The 18,784-nt window shown below is 41.1% G+C and overlaps 1 protein-coding gene and 1 long non-coding RNA gene across 4 annotated transcripts in view; one reads left to right on the top strand and one right to left on the bottom strand.

Moving 5' to 3' along the window:
* The window catches only part of LOC137840229 (uncharacterized), a 151,213-nt gene that overhangs the window by 100,399 nt on the left and 32,030 nt on the right, over positions 1-18,784 (bottom strand). The gene's annotated exons all lie outside the window — the stretch shown is intronic.
* Positions 1-18,784, top strand: part of LOC125966839 (protein unc-13 homolog C) — a 78,946-nt gene that overhangs the window by 25,282 nt on the left and 34,880 nt on the right. For all 3 annotated transcript variants that reach the window (XM_049717317.1, XM_049717318.2, XM_049717319.1), the window contains exons 7-14: positions 2,063-2,282; positions 2,695-2,922; positions 5,444-5,585; positions 8,771-8,940; positions 10,821-10,936; positions 11,523-11,686; positions 13,712-13,868; positions 14,229-14,297. In XM_049717317.1, the coding sequence (XP_049573274.1) occupies positions 2,063-2,282; positions 2,695-2,922; positions 5,444-5,585; positions 8,771-8,940; positions 10,821-10,936; positions 11,523-11,686; positions 13,712-13,868; positions 14,229-14,297 (1,266 nt within the window). The remainder of the gene's footprint in view (positions 1-2,062; positions 2,283-2,694; positions 2,923-5,443; positions 5,586-8,770; positions 8,941-10,820; positions 10,937-11,522; positions 11,687-13,711; positions 13,869-14,228; positions 14,298-18,784) is intronic.

An 18,784-nucleotide genomic window follows, 5' to 3' on the forward strand; every position in this document is an offset into this window, starting at 1 on the left:
TCAGTTTTGTTGACAACATCAATACAAAGAACTTGGGTTGTGTTTGTCTGTGGTCCAACTGCTTCACGACAGCCTTTGTGGTGCTGCATTTATCACGGTGATATCGATGTAATATGCATGACAGTAGGGTTAGTGATTCAATAGAGTTAATATTCAATGAGGTAATTACTAAATACAGGGCCTGGGAATTTTGTGTATCCAAAAGTGCCTGCATTGCATGCTGCCAGACTATGAAACAAACCACAATATCAAGAAAAAAATGATTGTCAATGCTCAGGAGTTCATTGTTGTTACTGTCGCCTTATCTACATAAGTCTCAAATTTATAAAGGTTACACTTTTCAAGGCAGATCTAGAAGAAGACAAGACAGAGACTTGGAACAGCTGAAATCAAGTCAGTACTGGAACTGAAGCAGTTCAAGACCAAGGCATGTCGAGACCAAATCAAGATCAAGACTTTGAGGAGCTGACATCAACTAAAGACAAAGTCAAAATAAGGCCACGGCAGGTAGAGGCCAAGTCAAGATAAAACTAGGGAGTTGAGATCAAATGAAGACCTAGACCAAGTTAGGTCTAGACCAAGGCAAGGCCAAAACCTAAGCAGCTGAGAGAAAGATTAAGATCACAAGTTAAAAGGGAATTGATTCCTAACCCAACCAAAAAGTGGTCTTCAGACCCATTTCCAGACGTAGAAGAAATAGAAACTAATGTGACTTGAGTGTACCATTGGATTTTGCAAGTGGTTGTTTGGACAGAGACAGCACAGACAACAAGTGGTGAAAGGGAAAGGTCAAAGGGGATTCAAGGTTTTGACTCTGCTAGTGCCTTGCTCTCAGTTAGACTCTGTGTCAGTCAAACAGTTCTGTCGGTGTCTCGCACAACGGAGCCAGGGTTACCTCACAGGGTGACTCACACCAGTGCTCTTCACACTTCTGCTGAGTGGTGTGATAGGCAGCATTGGGAGCACAGTGGATGAGAATTGTACTGGGAATTTGTTCTTTCCTTTTCCATTCATGAGGAATCGTGTGCATATGTCATCGATCGTGGCGGCTAACAAGCTAAATTATGTTCTGCACAAATCCCATTACCAGAATTCTAGTCCATGTAAAAACATCCAACTAAATGCTCAGTCCTGTATTTTGTTTCATATTTTTGATCTAAGCCTAAAATTGATTTTTTTTGGGTGGTAAATCACCGTTTCATTACTTTGAAGTTGAAAATGAAAAGAACACAATACACTGACTGAAAGGTATCAAAATATGCTGTCACAAATTATAGCAAGGGTGATCAACAATGGGGCGAAGAAAGTCTTGTTAAACCGTATTACAGAGGCTGTGAATAAATCTTGGACATCTGCTAGATCTCGTTGCCCTTAGATTAAAAAGAGAAATCTCTCAAGTCTCCCTTAGCGTTTCATTAAAGGTCCACTTGAGTTCAGCTCTTTGCATGAATCTTCGTATTTAACCTAGCCTCGTTGTCTTGTCATCTGGCAGCATTTAATCATCTGGTGGTACAAGTGGGCAGGGTGAGCTGCTCTAAAGTTGTTTAACGCATGGGGAGGGGGTACAAGTTGAGATTTATCTCGCCTCCATGGAGCCTGTCTTTCCACCACTTTCACTCCATCTCAATCTGGATCATTCCCATTTTTAAAACCTTCTTTAAAGCTCACATCGATTCTTCCGTCAGGAATTGGCAGGGCTTCCCCATTGTTGATGGCACCACTGTTGCAGTAAAACATTCTATTTGAGGAGGTTTCTGTCAAGATGGGCTTGTCAACTAGTGTTTCAGCACGGAGAAGCTTCAGTCTGCCAACCAGTCGATTGAAACAAAGCCTTTGGGGCTAAAGATGTTGTTAATCTGAGTATAAGGAGATCTAAATCTAATTTACTCTCATACGCTTTGAACTTTGCTATAGTTAGAAGTTGATCAAGCAAACTTGGACGGTGACAGTCAGGGGTACGCAAGTGCGCATGCGTAGAGAAACTAGTGAATTTTGCATCACAGTTGGTTCAATCTCTTTAATCCATGGTAATCCTTACACGTCTTTAATTTGCTCTTTTCAGAAACTTCACGTCTTCAAGAAGACTCTGCAGGCCTTGATATACCCGATTTCTTCCACAACACCACATAACTTTGAGGTGTGGACGGCCACTGCGCCCACTTATTGCCATGAATGCGAGGGGCTCCTGTGGGGCATCGCCCGCCAAGGGATGCGCTGCTCCGAGTGTGGCGTCAAATGCCACGAAAAGTGCCAAGACCTGCTCAATGCAGACTGTTTACAGAGTAAGTCTGAAAATTGAATCGTCAACAATCAATTGAAAAAATTGTCTCGCTCAGACACTTTCACACATTACCCGATCCAGTCGGTATTGTAATCAGGGTTGTCCCGTTTGTAACACTGTCGGATAATAAAAAAAAGTGCCGCAGCATGCTAGCGGCAATCTATTCATAGTTAAAGGGATTAGCTACACCTAAACGTGATGCTTTGTAACAGTATGATACTAGCATAGCAATTTTTCCCCGACTCAAACAACGATTCATCCTTATCAGTCTGATAAGGATGAATCAAATCTTAAATTATGAGCCTTTTTGCAGATGAAAGTCAGTTCATCAAAAAAATTAAACTCCAGAGAGAGCTACTCTATTGTTCGGGGACACATTCTGTCTATAATTCAAAATCTGCCATCTCTTTTAGGGGCAGTGGAGAAGAGCTCCAAACATGGGGCAGAGGACAAGACCCAAAACATAATCATGGCTATGAAGGAGCGAATGAAGATCAGGGAGAAGAACCGACCTGAGGTGTTTGAAGTGATCCAGGAGATGTTTGACATCTCCAAGGAGGACTTCACCAGCCATCTCAAGACAGCCAAGCAGGCTGTGCTGGACGGCACCTCCAAATGGTCGGCTAAAATCAGCATCACTGGTAAGCTGTAGCTCCAATAAAAACAAGAGACACGCTGGCTGCTTCTGGCAAATATTAAACATGCCTAAAATAAAAAGCCTCCCAGAAGTACCTATGTGCAAGATTTTGTAGAGTTCATTCCTAGGTTAATCCCGCAACAGGATATGCTCATACACGTTTACACGGTGAGCTCTGAAAATGAGCCCACCAGCAAGCAGTTTGAGATGCCAATCAAAATGTCAAGCGCCTGAATGGAATTTGACACGACAGCTCTTGAGTGCACCTTCATTTTTTTTCTTATTTGAATACGCATACATTTCGGGATAGCTCTCTCTCCATTTCATGGGTTATTTCATGCTTAATACAACCTAACATTTTCTGCTGGTTGTAAAGGGAAATTGACGATCCGTCCCTCATCATGAACTTTATCGTCTTTGCCAGCCTTTCTAGTAAAAACGCAATGACGACAGCAGAACCCGTTACTAGCTACTGTCGGAGTGCCATTGATAAAAATTCCCCATTCACAGATATTTCACTTTATAGGAAACTATAAAACAAACCCAGTCTTTGCCCTTTTTGTGAACGCCACTTGGGCCAACAATAGAAGGAAGGTCAGCAGGGTAGCCTGATTCTCAGGACCCCAATCCATTCCTATGGTAACTGCTGTTCGTCAGGCTCAGGTCGTTACTGCCCGTTTTGCAGTTTTGGCTTTGTCAATACATGAGAGAGCAGCAGAGGCCAAGGAAGTGAAGCACAAATAGAGAGCGCCAATATTGGATTGGAAGAGTGAAAACAGAAAGAGAGCAATCTTTTGAAAAAAAAAAACAAGGGTCGCCGCTGGCGATATCCCAAGAACCTATTGAATGTCCTCTTTTTAGAATGCGGGTATTGATTGGTTATTTTGTCATCATTCATGAAATAAGCAACGACTGACTCTGCAGCTCCCAGACAACTACCAAGATCTATTCTGCCTCTATGTTTCTTAATCTAACATCAATAAAATCTTGGATCTGCAGCAGATGATGATATTTTTTAACATTCAAATATTCTCAGTTCTTCAGCATATACTGGTAAATCTGTAGTGTAGTTAATAACCGACCATCGTGTTATTTCATCTTGCCACAAGGTACAAGCTGAGAGGAATCTACTATATGGATCAGAATCATAGGAAGTCATTAAAGACACAAACTGTCTGTGTTTTCATTTAGACCCATTCATTCTTAAACACTTGATGAAATTGAACATAAAACATCAACACACAGTGATAGCGATGAAAAGACTGCCTTTGTGTTTTTATGAATGACTGTCATTTTTACTACGATGGGGACCAAGTGACATATAAAGTTTCTCATCAGACAGCAACTTCCAAGGTTAAATTACCAAGGGGCCATCGTAAAACCTTCAATCCTGGCTGGATTTTATTGAGCAAGTTAGTGTGACTGCAATCTGTTAGTGAAAGCAGAGGTTTTCCCTGGAACATACACCAAAATAGGTTGTAAGACATACTTTGTTTTTTTAGATTATGCTCTTCTACCACAGAAGACATCGTGTTTGTGTGTACTAGAGTAAACGGGTCACCGCGGTATGACCCCTCTCGAGTCACGCCCTGGATATACATCTAAAATGAATTATTTAACTTGTCTATTGCATATTTAATGACCCAGTGTCTCCATCACCCCTTTATGACGCTGAAATATAACTGTCTTACTTCTTGCATCGTCCTCAGTGTGTATAGAAGTATAGGATTCTGAATCACTAGTCCGCTGCCCGGACAGATGATTAATTATGGATCAACTTAACACTATGTGCAAAATGAAAGGAATATCAATCCTGTCAGTGAAGTCAGAGCTGATTTTTTTTTTTTTTTTTTTTGGGGCCGCTGTCTATTAAGCATGAAGTTGAACAAAAGAAGTGAGCTGGTAAAATATTACTGCTTGACGAATGTTCTCGAAACTTGAGAAAAAACATATTTGCTGATTATTTCTGCAAACTTAATGTTGAGTTTTAGGTCCATGTGTGATTGAATTAAAGTGGACTTGCTAATTGCTTGTGCAACCATCAAATGTAAAATGACAAATAATTGTTGGGACACGCCTACTGAGCCTTAGGGTGTTTTTACAAAAAAATATTTTATGACAAAAATGCATAATGGCTCTTGAAGTAGAAGTAAGGAAAAGAGACTTGTTGCTCAGAAAAGTAATCTCCATGGAAACCATCATGGGAAACTCTTGTATGGCCATTTGTTAAGCTGCAACTACAAAGTCCAAAGCTAAAACCCAGTTTAAAATTACATCTTGGAATACCTTCACCACTGTTTTATCAAGTCTGTGCGCACACACACCTCTGATATTTACCACAGGCTTAGCACCAATCCTTGCACTGATACAACACAAGAGGGCCGGTTCATCAAAATGATAGACCACTGAAGTAGGGAATCGGGGATCCCATGACAATAACAGCAAGGCCATTCCGAGTATAAGCCATTGTACATAAAATTGAGAACTTCACTTTTCTTAGCATCATTCACTTCTTCCTCTTCCAGTCATGAGTGCTCAAGGGCTCCAGGCTAAGGATAAAACGGGCTCCAGCGACCCATACGTCACTGTCCAGGTGGGAAAGACCAAGCGTCGGACAAAGACCATCTTTGGAAACCTCAATCCAGTGTGGGATGAGAGGTTCTACTTGTAAGTAGACACCTTTTTCACAATTCATTCTCTCTTTGGTTCCAGCGAAGGCTGTTTTTTGGGGGGGAGGGGTCAATCCATTATTTAGCATGCAGACCTGTGCTATTAATAGTTTAGAGGAGCACAATTTGATAGAAGTTGTAATTCAGCATCTGCTGCACAATATTGCTAAAACCGGTCCTGCTGCAGTTATACAGAACCATCCATCAGGGCATGCACGGGAGTTCTTATCTGTGTTTTTTCCAACCAAATAAATTGCAGGTGACGTAATATGTCCTCCCTAAAAGTCACACCTATCTGCCTCTTTTTCTCCTGCTCTGAAGAGGGTGTGTAATAGTCCCAGACATTTCTTGACTGATTACGAGCTACCTGACTCTATTTTTGCTCGGTAATAACAGCAAAAAAAAAAAAGAAAAAGAAGGGAACACTGTGACCAACACATGGTGTGCAAGAGGAAGGCGACATGCTGAATATCTGCTTTCCTGTCCTCTTGTCCTTGGCTTTTGTGGCGCAGTATTTGCATTTGTCTCCGGTTAAGACTATAGATAAAATGGTATAGCAATAACACAAAAGCAAATAGCAACGTGCATATGAAATCACAACTTAATCATTTTCTACCCATTTTGGAGGTGAAAAGAAAACAGCCGTGAGTCATAAGTGGAACAAGTCAAGGGGTCTTATCTGTTTACACCTGTGTCTATGTCAGCCTAATGGCTTTCGAGCACCTTCCTTTGTGCTGATAGCTGCTGATGATGATATCGCTAATGTTGCTGCATTAAGTGAAGACGCATTGCATCAATGAGGAGTCGGCTTCAGAGCCATTTATGCTCGGAGATGTTGAGAAGCAACCGTCATCAAACATGTTTAGAATTAGATCACTAAAATTTCACACTATGGTGTTGAGGACATTTTAAGTGAATTCTATTTTCTCCCAAAGAGGTAATATAAGATATTATATCTTATATAATATGAGTTAAATAATTAATTATTCAAACATGGCAATCATTAATTATTATAAGTCAATGAAAAGTCTGTGAGACAGTGAAAAGCAATTAGCAGTTGCAATTTTTAATGACTGGCACATTTTTTCTTTCTCATTTTCCATCTCAAAAGTTGAAAAACTGTCAAACATTTCAAATATCTCACAGCCAGGTTTGATCAAACAGGTAATTACCATCACATTTTGAAAAAAAGCAACAAGTAAACCTCATTAAATACAAATTCATAATTGAACCGGAGGATGTATTTTAATCCACAGAATCTCATGTTTAATGTGCATGTAAATATGTGGCATGGTGATACCGTATGACTCACAAGCCAGCGTTTGCGTAAGGGTTGTCCTCAGTTGCTCTATGGAAAGCTCCGCTTCCCAAAAAGCCCTTCAGCAACTGATATGTTGATAAATCTGTAGCCAGTGAGACGTGCATATTATGCATCGAGGCCGGTCACTGTATTCGGATGCTGCGAGAATGCTCTAGAATCACGCAAACGTCAGCGCACATCTGGTTATAAACTCACTATTTTTATCCCCCGTGTGTTACGACACTGAGAATGGCTCAAGCATCATTTTCTCTCATCGACATTTTTTTTTTCCCAGCTAAAGTGTCGTTCCGTCGAGTACTCATTTCGGTAATACGAGTTAATAAATCGAGGTGAGTTGCAGCAGGATGGGATCGGGTGGCATTCATCAACGTACAACAATCAACATAAAAACAAGCAGGTCTTGTCTCCGAAAGCAGATTTATAGCGACAAATCTCCTCATGCGTTTGATGCCCCACGCTAGACAACAATAGCGCTTGGCCAACCGTTGACGCCGAGCTCAACCGTGATCGCCGTAATGTGGGAGTCTGATGGTGTTTATGAATCACTGCGCAAGCTCAGCTGTCGTTTTACTTGCCAGGATGCTACGCTCGAGTGAAGGGCTTGGGTTTAATCATTCCTGCGGCGGTTTGCATGTATTTTTATAGCTTATATTCTTAGATTAAGATCAACTATGACTGGGGCATTACGGAACAATGTGAATTTTTCTGATATTTTTTCGTACAGTAAAGCAACACATTTTTAAAGACTAACGAAATTATATATTATATAATATTATATTGTATTATATTTTATTTTATTTTATTTTTTCTGCGTGAGATGTGAAATTTCTCATTTTGTAAGTTGGAAGGCAGAGTTGTCTATGATTAGTAGACATAATGACCGTAAATCTTTCAATTTAAAACACTTTATTGCCACCATTATAACCCAATAAAAATGAAAAAAAGTACGCTTGTGTGACATTATACTCATATATCACAAGCTAGTTTCTTACGTAATCTTGAAATTGTGCATCGACAGTCAATATTTGTGCATGCAAAACAATCAAATGAAACTCTGTGATGGAAATAATAACTGCAACTTGCTGCCTTTGGCACTTGCACGCAACCTCCACACCTGTAATGAGGCTCCAGCGGTGACTGTCATAAAACTCTTTCCTATTACTACAGGGATGTAGATTAATAGAGTGATACATTACCATGTGCTTAGCAAAGAGCAAAATCCAAGACGAGCGCAGCTGCAATCATGCGGGGCTTCCCAAAGAAAGGGATTAGCGCAGAAATACTGCGAGTGGCGTTCCGGTGGATTTTGCAGCCAAGACGTCATTAGTACATGTCCTAATCTGTTGGCTATAATTGCGAGGGTGGACGGTTTGACCCCTTCTTTAAGTATTGGGCGGTGTTGCGTTAGCCCGTCGGACAGAAGCGACATTTATTTCACATAACAATGTTTTCACAAATAGATAATCCTCCTTGTGAACGCTACGCAGTCATTCTTGTGTAACACGCAGCTCCACTCTGATGATCTTTGCATGCGCTCCGAGAGAGTCGTGCAGAGGAAAGGTCACGAGGCGTCTTGGGGGTGACGCTCCCTGACAGGCAGCGAACAAGATTCGGCATACACACAAATGTAATGCGTGCCCATTCACACAGATTTTTATCTTATGACAGGCAAGAATTGTTCTCAGTTTATAAAACAAAAGGGTTAGGAAATGTGCGTCTTATCTCCAATTGCGAATTTGACATTAAATCATTCTGCTCGGCTAAACGCCTCGACCCGATGAGCTGACAGCCAAACGCGACGCCGTGGAACACGACGCCACTGATTGCTTTGACCGACATGTCTTTCCTTGTGTCGTCCCCAGCGAATGTCACAACGCCACCGATCGAATCAAGGTGCGAGTGTGGGATGAGGACGACGACATCAAGTCGCGGGTGAAGCAGCATTTCAAGCGAGAGTCCGATGACTTCCTGGGTCAGACCATCATCGAGGTCCGCACGCTCAGTGGGGAAATGGATGTTTGGTACAATCTAGGTAAGTTTTGTAACCGCAAATGACACGCAAGACGAGTCGACAACAAAATGCCTTGCAGCATCTCTTCCAACTACTAAACTGTGGCTTTTAGCACGCAACCAAGCCTGAAATACCGCTGTGCCAAAAGTACCTCAAGCGTCAAACATCAAAAGTGGTGGGCTGCCCAGGGCCACCAAAGCCTTCTCTGCTGTCCTGAACACTACAAGAAGTACAGACATAAATTTCCAATTACCATTAACTCATTCACTACCATTGACAGCTATAGATGTCAAAGATTCATTTTAACAGAGCAGGCAGGTAATGAAGCCATCTTGGGTGGAACAGTATTTCGTTGTAGGATATTAGGAAAATATTCTCGGAAAGTTTGAGGAGGATAACCAGTAACTATAAAGACTTCGGGTAGAGCTAATTTAAACCAATTCACCTTTCAGTCCATTACGCAATTTAATAATTTAAGAAAAAAAATAATAAATCAAAATGCTGTCCCTTTAATTTCCCATCATTGTTACCAGCCATTCATCAGGCCACAAAGTTTATGTTCGACAAGCAAATAGATCTTCTTCTCCTGGCCTCTCTTACAAAATCCCATTACACAGTAGCCACAGTGTAACCATTATATCCGCTCCCATCCAATAACCATTATCCTCAAAGATAGCAGGATAAATTTATGGTCAGATCAAGTGTGTTCCAAGGGAACCTATCAATACTCCTCAAGTACCAAAGAATGCACGGGCTCTGTGGTTCCCATCCCGAGTGTTCCCCTATTTCCGCCCTGCCGTTGGTTCAAAAATCGTCTTAAGAGGAGTGCAGACTGCAGCTAAAGTATTGTTTGTCTCTCTCACTAAATGGAAGCCATTTGCACTGCGAGTGACCCCGTGCCCGGTGGCGTGGTTCAGTCTCTTTAAATACCCGCGATGAATGTTTAAAAGGCCTTTCCCGAGTTGGGTGATCACCCATCCAGCTGCTCTCCTCTTGAAGCCTCTTAAGTGCCTCTCCAGCACGAGGCCTCACACATTCGCTTCGCAACCTAATTATTGACCAAAGTAAGGAGTAGCATGTCGCTATCTTTGTTTACCGCTGATATCTGCAGTTTACCAACAGACTAACTCAGTGTGTTTTACCGTGCATGCTTTTATTTACATTACTCACACCAAAAAAGTAGCTTGGCAGACTCGGATCTTATCTGGACTCTTCCATAACAATTTCGTGTTAAATGACTTGTGGAAAGCTTCAGGTCACATCCTGAGTGTAAATCGTCACAATTATGCTACAATCATTGACTTTTTGTCTCCGCCTAAGTCAAAATCGTAAATTCAACAGTTTTAACATTTAGGATCGTTGGGCCAAATGGTTTTCTAAGCAGATAAGGGACTCCTGACTTTGACTGCTAGAAGGGGAAATGCTGAAATATGACCAAGAAGGTCATAATAGTGTGCCACACTTTACACAACAGCTGACATGATTAATGTTAATATTTTCTTGTTGATTTTACACTTTTTAAGAGTACGCCAGCATTGATGCTTTACAGTACATGAAGTCATCCGATCAATAATTCTTGTCGTTGCTCTTCTGCCTTTAGATAATGTGATTCATAGATGCTGGTTGATTTATGGGCACTGCTCTATAAGTCATGTTGTTATGATGCGTTCAAGGACACATTTACACAATAGAGGACTGTGACTGTACTGTAATGTTACACTCTGGAATTTGTCATTATGTTTAATAGCTTTTGCCAACTAATGGAACGAAGTGTCCAATACGGGTTCTAGAATAAAGTAAAACTTTTAACTAGAGTTTGTTTTATCATGATTATTATTTGAGGGTTTCCTCTCTCACCCTCAGTTTAGTTTCGTATTAAGTCGGCCCGATGTGTTTTACAGATAAGAGGACCGACAAGTCGGCCGTATCCGGTGCCATCAGACTCAAGATCAGTGTGGAGATGAAGGGGGAGGAAAATGTAGTGCCACCTCACGGCCAGTACACCTGTTTACATGAGGTAACCTTGATTATTTCAAACTTTTACACATACATTTTCGCCGAACTGAGAAAAGTTTGAACATTTTTGTTAAGCTTGTTTCAATTTTCTTGTGTTGGTACAGTGCAGACATCACCATGGATGTTTTTATCTGTATAATCTGAGAGCATATTATTTTCTAAATTACCTGGACAGTTTTGATTGTGGCTCAGATAGTAGATAGGGAGCCCTTATTCCCTGTGATGTCACTTTCAGTTGACAGCAAGACATTCCGTCTGCGGGCCTTGAGTTGAACAGATGCTCGAATGCGTGCGGAAATGTGAGCAGAAATTGTAAATGTGAGTGGCTTGGCAACCAATTCAGGATGAACCCCAACTCTCGCTCATGGCCAGCTGGGATCTGCCACAACTCACCCTAATTCAAGTTTCTCTGGATTCAATCTATTTATGTGCACACACCAAATCTTCTACTCCCTCAAATACTACACATGGTACTGGCCATATATTTGAAGTAACGGTGTGTGAACATGGAGTGGTACGCTTTCTATCTGCTACAGTTCAACAGTGACTCTCCATCACTGTGTCCTTATCTCCTATCCCACTCGCAGAACCTGTTCCACTACTTGACCGAGGGCAAGAACAACGGTGTGGTGAAGATCCCAAAGGTGAAAGGCGAAGAAGCGTGGAAAGTCTACTTTGACGACGTGTCCCAGGAGATAGTGGACGAGTTTGCCATGAGATATGGAGTGGAGTCCATCTATCAGGCCATGACGTGAGTACCGCCCTGATCTATGGTCCCGTACCTCAGACATCGCTCACTGTCTCATCGGACAGAGTGGAGGGTAGAAAGAGAAAAGGAAGAAGATGATGACTATAGTAGTGTCTCCTCAGCATTATCAGACCTCTGAGGACTATTGAGTTTCTAAGCTTGATTGATTCATTGCTGGCATCCAGCAAAAACTTTGAAATTTGCTTTGGTCAGATTGATTGTAAACACGCACAAACTATTTCCTGATTGATCCCATTCCGTCTCACCATCTGTCTGGCTGTCCTTCTGACCATCCGTCCATCCATAAGTGCTTAGGAACTTTACCTTTCTAGCTGAGATAGATTGTGGCTTTTTCCTCAAAGGCCAAGAAGATATAAAAGTTTGGAGATATGTCTTCCTAAAGAGGCTCAGCGACGGTCGGAGTGTGTTACCGTTCTACTCTGCGCTCACATTTTGCCTAGCTGCTCTCACAAATGTGACGGAGAATACATCAGTTTCTACAAGATCTCATTGATTGGGTTTCAAACAACATTTTTCTCTCTTAAATGCTTCAAGCTCAGAACCTGTTGAGGATGTTACAACTCACCATAAATACTTAAAAGGCTCAACCTGTCCACCTTTTTTTGTTCAATAAGTGTCTCTCTCCGAAAATGTTTTCTACTCTGCCCCCAGATTATATTCAGTGGGGAAAGCAAGTCACTAAGAGGGAGTAATGGCTTTCGGGATTGAACTATGTGAGCACCACAGGACTTGAACAGATGTAATCATCAGTCACTTTACGTCGTTCTTCCTTTTCGCCCCCCTCACAACAATCGCCTCTGGCTAATTTGGCGTCTGAAAGCAGAGTAATTAAGTAGGCATTTGGATCAGAGCATGTTTGTGTGCAGCCTGTTCCGAGAATTTAGTCGAATGTGAAAACAGCATGTTCTTTTGAACTCTTGTACAATGGAAGCATAATAATGCCTTAAGTTCAGACATTTTCGCACAGAAAATGCTGCAATAAGAAAACCTCCTCTGTGAAAGCATCGGAAAAGCAAAGCAGCGATTTTCAGGGGTTTTGTTGGATTCAGTAGGGTGCTTCACCTTTTCTATATTCTTTTTTTGCATTCACGTAAACTTGTGGATGACTATATATTTTTATGCCCTGCAATGTAGAATAGCACAAGTTTTATAGGCCCTACGAGCAGTCATGCAGATGCTACACCATTCATGTTTTTGCATTAGCATACCATCCTCATTTCAGAGAAAATCTGGGCAGTGGCTGAGTTTCCGCAATTCACTCCCGGTCTTATGCATGTGTGAGTGTGAACTTATTTCATGTTCATGAATGTATAATGATGCTTTTTATCGCTCAGAAATGTTGTTTGGGTGCAGTGGAAAAGTATCTGATGGATTTTAGTTATTTGTATGAGTTGGACAGGAGAATTGCAAATTGAATGTTTTACCCTCCTGTTTCCATGGTAATGTTGACTTAAGTAGAAATGTTTTTTTTGGGAGGAATTAGCTGAGTTTGAAGAGTTTTCTCAAGGTACACTATCAGCTGAATTCCAAACTTTAAATAGCCCATATGATGGATTCATCTAGTAACTTTATGTTTATTGTAACATGCTGATTCCAAACGGCTGTTAGCATCTGTTAGATGCACAGAATGACTATATTAGTAAATAGACAAATAAATAACTACAATTGTGGTTATAGTAACACCCCAACAATAAAAAGCTTTGATTTACTGTCCAAGCAGCTTGATTTGTTTCATCGCTAATGCAGAGGCTATTCCCGCGTACACACCTTTGCTTTCCAACACACCTCTGCATTATTCATTCAGGATCCTTCAAATATGAAATCACTCATCAGAGGCAACATCAATAATACAGTGATTACTTAAGCGCAGACTGATTCATAAAGTTATGAAGCCGCCAAGGTATTTAGAGTTCATTTGCGTCGTTTCAAATCGTTTACGGGTTTATTGTTCTTAATTTTGTCCACGTCCCAAAATGACTCACAATTGGCATTTATTTTCCATGGCAGGCATTTCTCCTGCCTGTCCGCCAAGTACATGTGTCCCAGTGTGCCGGCGGTGATGAGCAACCTGCTTGCCAACATCAACGCCTACTTTGCCCACACAACCACTACCACCACAACTACCGCGTCAGCTTCGGATCGATTTGCCGCCTCCAACTTTGGGGTAAGTGCGATCACGCTTTAATGTAAATCTGGAACAATTGGAATAGATGTCAACCAAAAGGGTAATATCTAAATTCTCCATGTGAGAGCTCTGTGTGGCCTCACTGATGTCACATTTTTCCTTCAGGCTATAAACTATTTGCACTTCTGCTGTTTGAAGTCAAGCTAAGTATTTAAAAGACTGCATTTGTTCATGTTTTCAAGTATTTATGTGTGCTGGCCAATTGCACATTGAGATATGCGACAATTTGTAAGGTATCAAATGACACTTCCAAACATTTCATTCAACAAGGAGTGATATAATTGTTTTGGTCCAATTCCATGTTGTGACTAAATCGTAATCGATTTTTTATCTCGGCAGAGGGAGAAATTTGTGAAATTACTGGATCAGCTGCACAACTCGCTGAGGATCGACCTGTCCAAGTATCGGGCAAGTCTCAGCTCTTACTTTGTCTCATAAGTCAGCGTGATGAGAAGTGTCCTTATTAGCCAACTCATTAGCAAATGTACGATTTAAGCAATTGTTAAAATTGTTGCTTATATGAATGAATGGATTGGGCGTTCTGGGTAAAATAAGACTGAGATGTTTTATATTTACGTCTTCTATCCTTGTGCCATTATAAAATTTTTCATTGGTGATATAAATTGTACAGCCATCAATCATTTACGTTCATATCTGCTTTGAAATATGTTCTGCAAACCATCAAGAACGCTCTATCAACAACAATGTGGATGTGTATGTGTGAAATGAACAGAATCAAGGTCACCTTACAATGCCCCATATGACAACCCCTCGGGTCCCATAGTAATAAAGTCAATCAAAACACAGACGTGTAACCTTCATAGCATCGTGTCATTGCATCGGAAGAAAACAAAAGCCAGAGGGGAGGCATTTGAAGAGGCTTAAATGATCAATCACAACATTACTTTGGGCGAATTATAGAAAGACAACATTACTGAGTCCAGAAAGAAAAAATAAGTGAGCCTGCTGGTCAAATTAAGTCAAACAGCACCAACTAAAAAATGTTTGCAAACAATGTTGTGTATTCCCAATATAACTTTAGTGGTTGTGAGCCGGGATTATAAACATGAACACACACAGCATTGTGGAGTGTCCACATGTCCTGTCGACTGGAACGTAGCTGTGGGCTGTTTATAAATGCAAAGACCATTTTGGGGCAAATAGTGGCCAAGAGCATGAACCAAACTGGCTGGAGGCTTTAGCTATTAACATTTTACAGAAAAGAAAACAACGATAAGTCTACACACGACTCATCACGTGTTTCGGTTGTCAAGTTGAACTGTTCAGCTGTTAACTATTGGTATCTATCAATGGACAGGTATGACCTAGTAGATATGCCAATTGTCATATGACCAAATTTAGAAAAGAGGTTAGAGGACTTCTGTTTACACCACAACCACTAGCAAAACAACGGGTCGATGCTTTGAAGCTGAATTTGCTAAAATGTATTTTTCATTATGGCTGATGTATTATTATTTACACAATAATGATTTGCGATGTGTAAACTGGAACAGAGCCTAAACGTGGGATACTGTCATTTTTGGGGGCTCTTGAAGATATCTTGTGTCAATCAAAAGACATTGTAGACAATTAAAGCTTAATACGGGCAAGTATATGTTGAAGTATTAGTGGTATTGTAACAACTTAACATGGAAGAATGATAACACTGAAATCTTATTCCTGCATATCAGGCCAACAAACAAGGTCATGGGCTACCTCCCATGACTCAGGGAGCATGCATGCTGAGAAAACTACCGAGTGCAAACTGAAAAGTGGCAGTTCAGTGGCATATTTTCCCACAGAGGACTCAATTGGCTGTTTGTTTAAGCTACAGTATGTAGATTCACTCTTCATGGTCAGTAGTTTGGTGACTTTCCAACATTTGTTCCCGAGCACAGATGTTCCACTGTATGTAGAGCATTTTCCACTTGACCTGTTAGCGACACGCCGCGTGTTGGATGACAGGTGCAGGCGTTGTGCCACTCTTTCATGTTTTATACCCTCCAGGCAGATCTAGGGAGGTGCATTATCTACCTCACAGGGTGTTCCCACGCATCGATGTGATCTATTTGTGCAATAAACTACAGTAATGCACAGTACAGCGATGCTATCGCAATTAGGACTTGGCCTCGCGTCCGCTGGGTTTCTTGGCAGCAGCATGCTGGTTGTAACATCCAACAAATCTCCTTTAAACTTTTCTGGATTTATCATTCCATGCCAAAGTGAGAGCCCTATTGATTTTTCAGTTGATATACCATCAGAGATGGGGTGGTAAGGAAGATCGGCGGTCAAATTGATAGCATGATCATTGTCATCTATCTATCTATCTATCTATCTATCTATCTATCTATCTATCTATCTATCTATCTATCTATCTATCTATCTATCTATCTATCTATCTAATAAAATCTAATCCCGCTAGCAAGATAGCTATCTGGATTCGATAGCTAGCTATCGAATAGAATTGTATTTCCTGTAGTGGAGTTCGGAGAGCTCGTCGGTCTGCCAAAGGTGCTGCACTTTTTCTACTCAGGCAGATTGAATTCTACACATTTAGTACATAAGCTTCTAGAACAATCTCATGAGCGCTAATCTTGTTAGGTCCAATACACCCACACACACATCCATACACATGCAGGTACATTATGACCTCTCACCCCTGTTTTCTTTTTTTGCCCTCCCGTCTCCGGATGCATGCACCTGAGTACCCCACTCGGATACAAATGTACAGCTGGTGGCGCCGTGTAGGCTTAGTGAGTGGGTGAGCACCTTGATAGCAGCTGATGCTGCAGCAACAAGAGGAACAATGCGGGCAACAATACAAAACACAAAGATGGAATGTGAGGAGAAGTGATTGCACGGAAAGATGACATGACTAGATTGAAAACAGGCATGCTGTGTGCATGCGTGTTGATTGCGCCTTTTATTTTCCCGTGGACCGGTTTCTTGGCAGTGACGTTCACACACAACGAAATCACAGAAAATCACCTGCCAGCACCACCCTGCTGTGTCCCTATCACACACACACATGTGCGCAGTATTCATTCTCGCTTTCATTCTCTCTGAGCAGAGCCAGTCCACAACAATTGGAAAGGAATACGATTCCCATCTGGCTCACTCGGCCATTTTTTTCTCCCCCCCTAATGACATTTCGTGGGAGATTGAGTTTGCTTTTATAAAACAAGAGGCCTTGAATCAGTGTGGACCAAAGTGACCTGATGTACGGTGACACCTTATGTACCCTACGCGCTGTCCCCCGGGGGATTGGCAAGGTTCTCTGAAATCCTGCTCGCTGTTTGGACACATTGATATAAAGTCACACTTGTTCAGCAAACACCCGTGGGAATTGTGCCCTTAAATTTGAGTGAGTGTTGTATTAGAGTCAGCTGAAGGGGGAAAAAAACATTTTTATGGTTTGCTTGGCACTGTAGTTCCCTTAGTAGTAAAAACGTGGTGGTTATTTTCTTTACAAACTTTCACACATTAGTAAAATGTGGTAAAAACTTTGCACCAATAGAAATATGTTTTCATTTATTTTGTGGGAGGTGGCTAGATATACTTTGCTCTGCTTTTCAGACACACCAACATACAGACTTATTATAAATAGTTTTTACCGTGTGCGTTATATCGACTTCAGGTCGGGAAAAACAATTTCACATTCTTGGCATGTTTTATCAAATGCATGCAGCTATCTTCCACCGAGGGATATTTATTGGTCTATTAGGAGAGACGGATTTCAATTTTGTGTTCATCACAACAGGAAATACATACAATGGAGAAAGGAGTATGTTTCAAGTCAAATATAAATGTACAAATAAAATGAGGCAAACATTCTTCTTGTTGATAAACGTCACCTTGTGGTGAGATTAAAAGACATTTTTTGCACCGTGACTCTCCACCCAATTTATCATTGTTCTACTGATGGGAATAAAGTTGACACAGCTCCAGCGATTAAAATATCTTGTCACTGTGTCACTGAATATGACATCGCGGAGGTGATAAGAAATCACATCGACGTATGCTTCAGCTTAGATAGCAAATCATGTTTGGATCTCTTGCTACTGATATGATTTTGACTTAGTAAATAATCCGAAGCGGAGACATCTATGCATAAAGTCACAATGCAGCACTCAAAGAGATCCTAGCACAGAATTTCCACTCCCAAAAAAGGTATAAGAAACAAAAAAGTCTCTTACAACACAGCTCCATGTAAAGTATAACAATGAGCGAATCGACTGCAAAGAGGTCCCGAAAGACACATAATACATAATACGGAGTAGAATTGCATAGCGTTTTACTACAAATCATGATAACATTATTAAACACGTGTTTTGCTGTTGGCTGCCCCAACACGGTCATTTCAAGAACTATGCCAGATGTCACCATCCACTGCTGCTCTGTGGAGTCTCAAGTCCATGTTGCCAATGGACTGATGATTTGTTATACATTGCCTGCCCTTTAAGATAACAGCAGCTTGTTAATGACGTAGGAATCTTTCACTAAAATATCAAGTGACTGACTTGAAAAGCGTTATATAAATTGATTATTATTATTATTATTGTCATTATAATCTTGGGATTTTCTGGCTGTGATACCTTGCATCCCTCATCAGATGTCTCCACCCTTGCTATCATGTCGCAATGCTAGGTCGCTACATGTTAGCAGCCGTATTATCAAAGATGATAAACCAATACCGCATTTGCAGAAGCCTTCAACAAAGTAGAAAAGCCGATCATAAAGAAAAAAATAACAACTATGATATTTCACAAACCTAATTTGTGTTTGTTGAAAACCACATCTTGGATCAAGTCCACAATGTGCCGCTAAGGTTTTGATCCTAGGTGTGTTTTGGCAGCAAAGCCCGTGGCTGAGAATAATGCTCCAACTGTTGGCTG

This window comes from Syngnathus scovelli, chromosome 4 (assembly GCF_024217435.2).
Source record: "Syngnathus scovelli strain Florida chromosome 4, RoL_Ssco_1.2, whole genome shotgun sequence".
In the NCBI taxonomy this organism is placed as follows: domain Eukaryota; kingdom Metazoa; phylum Chordata; class Actinopteri; order Syngnathiformes; family Syngnathidae; genus Syngnathus; species Syngnathus scovelli.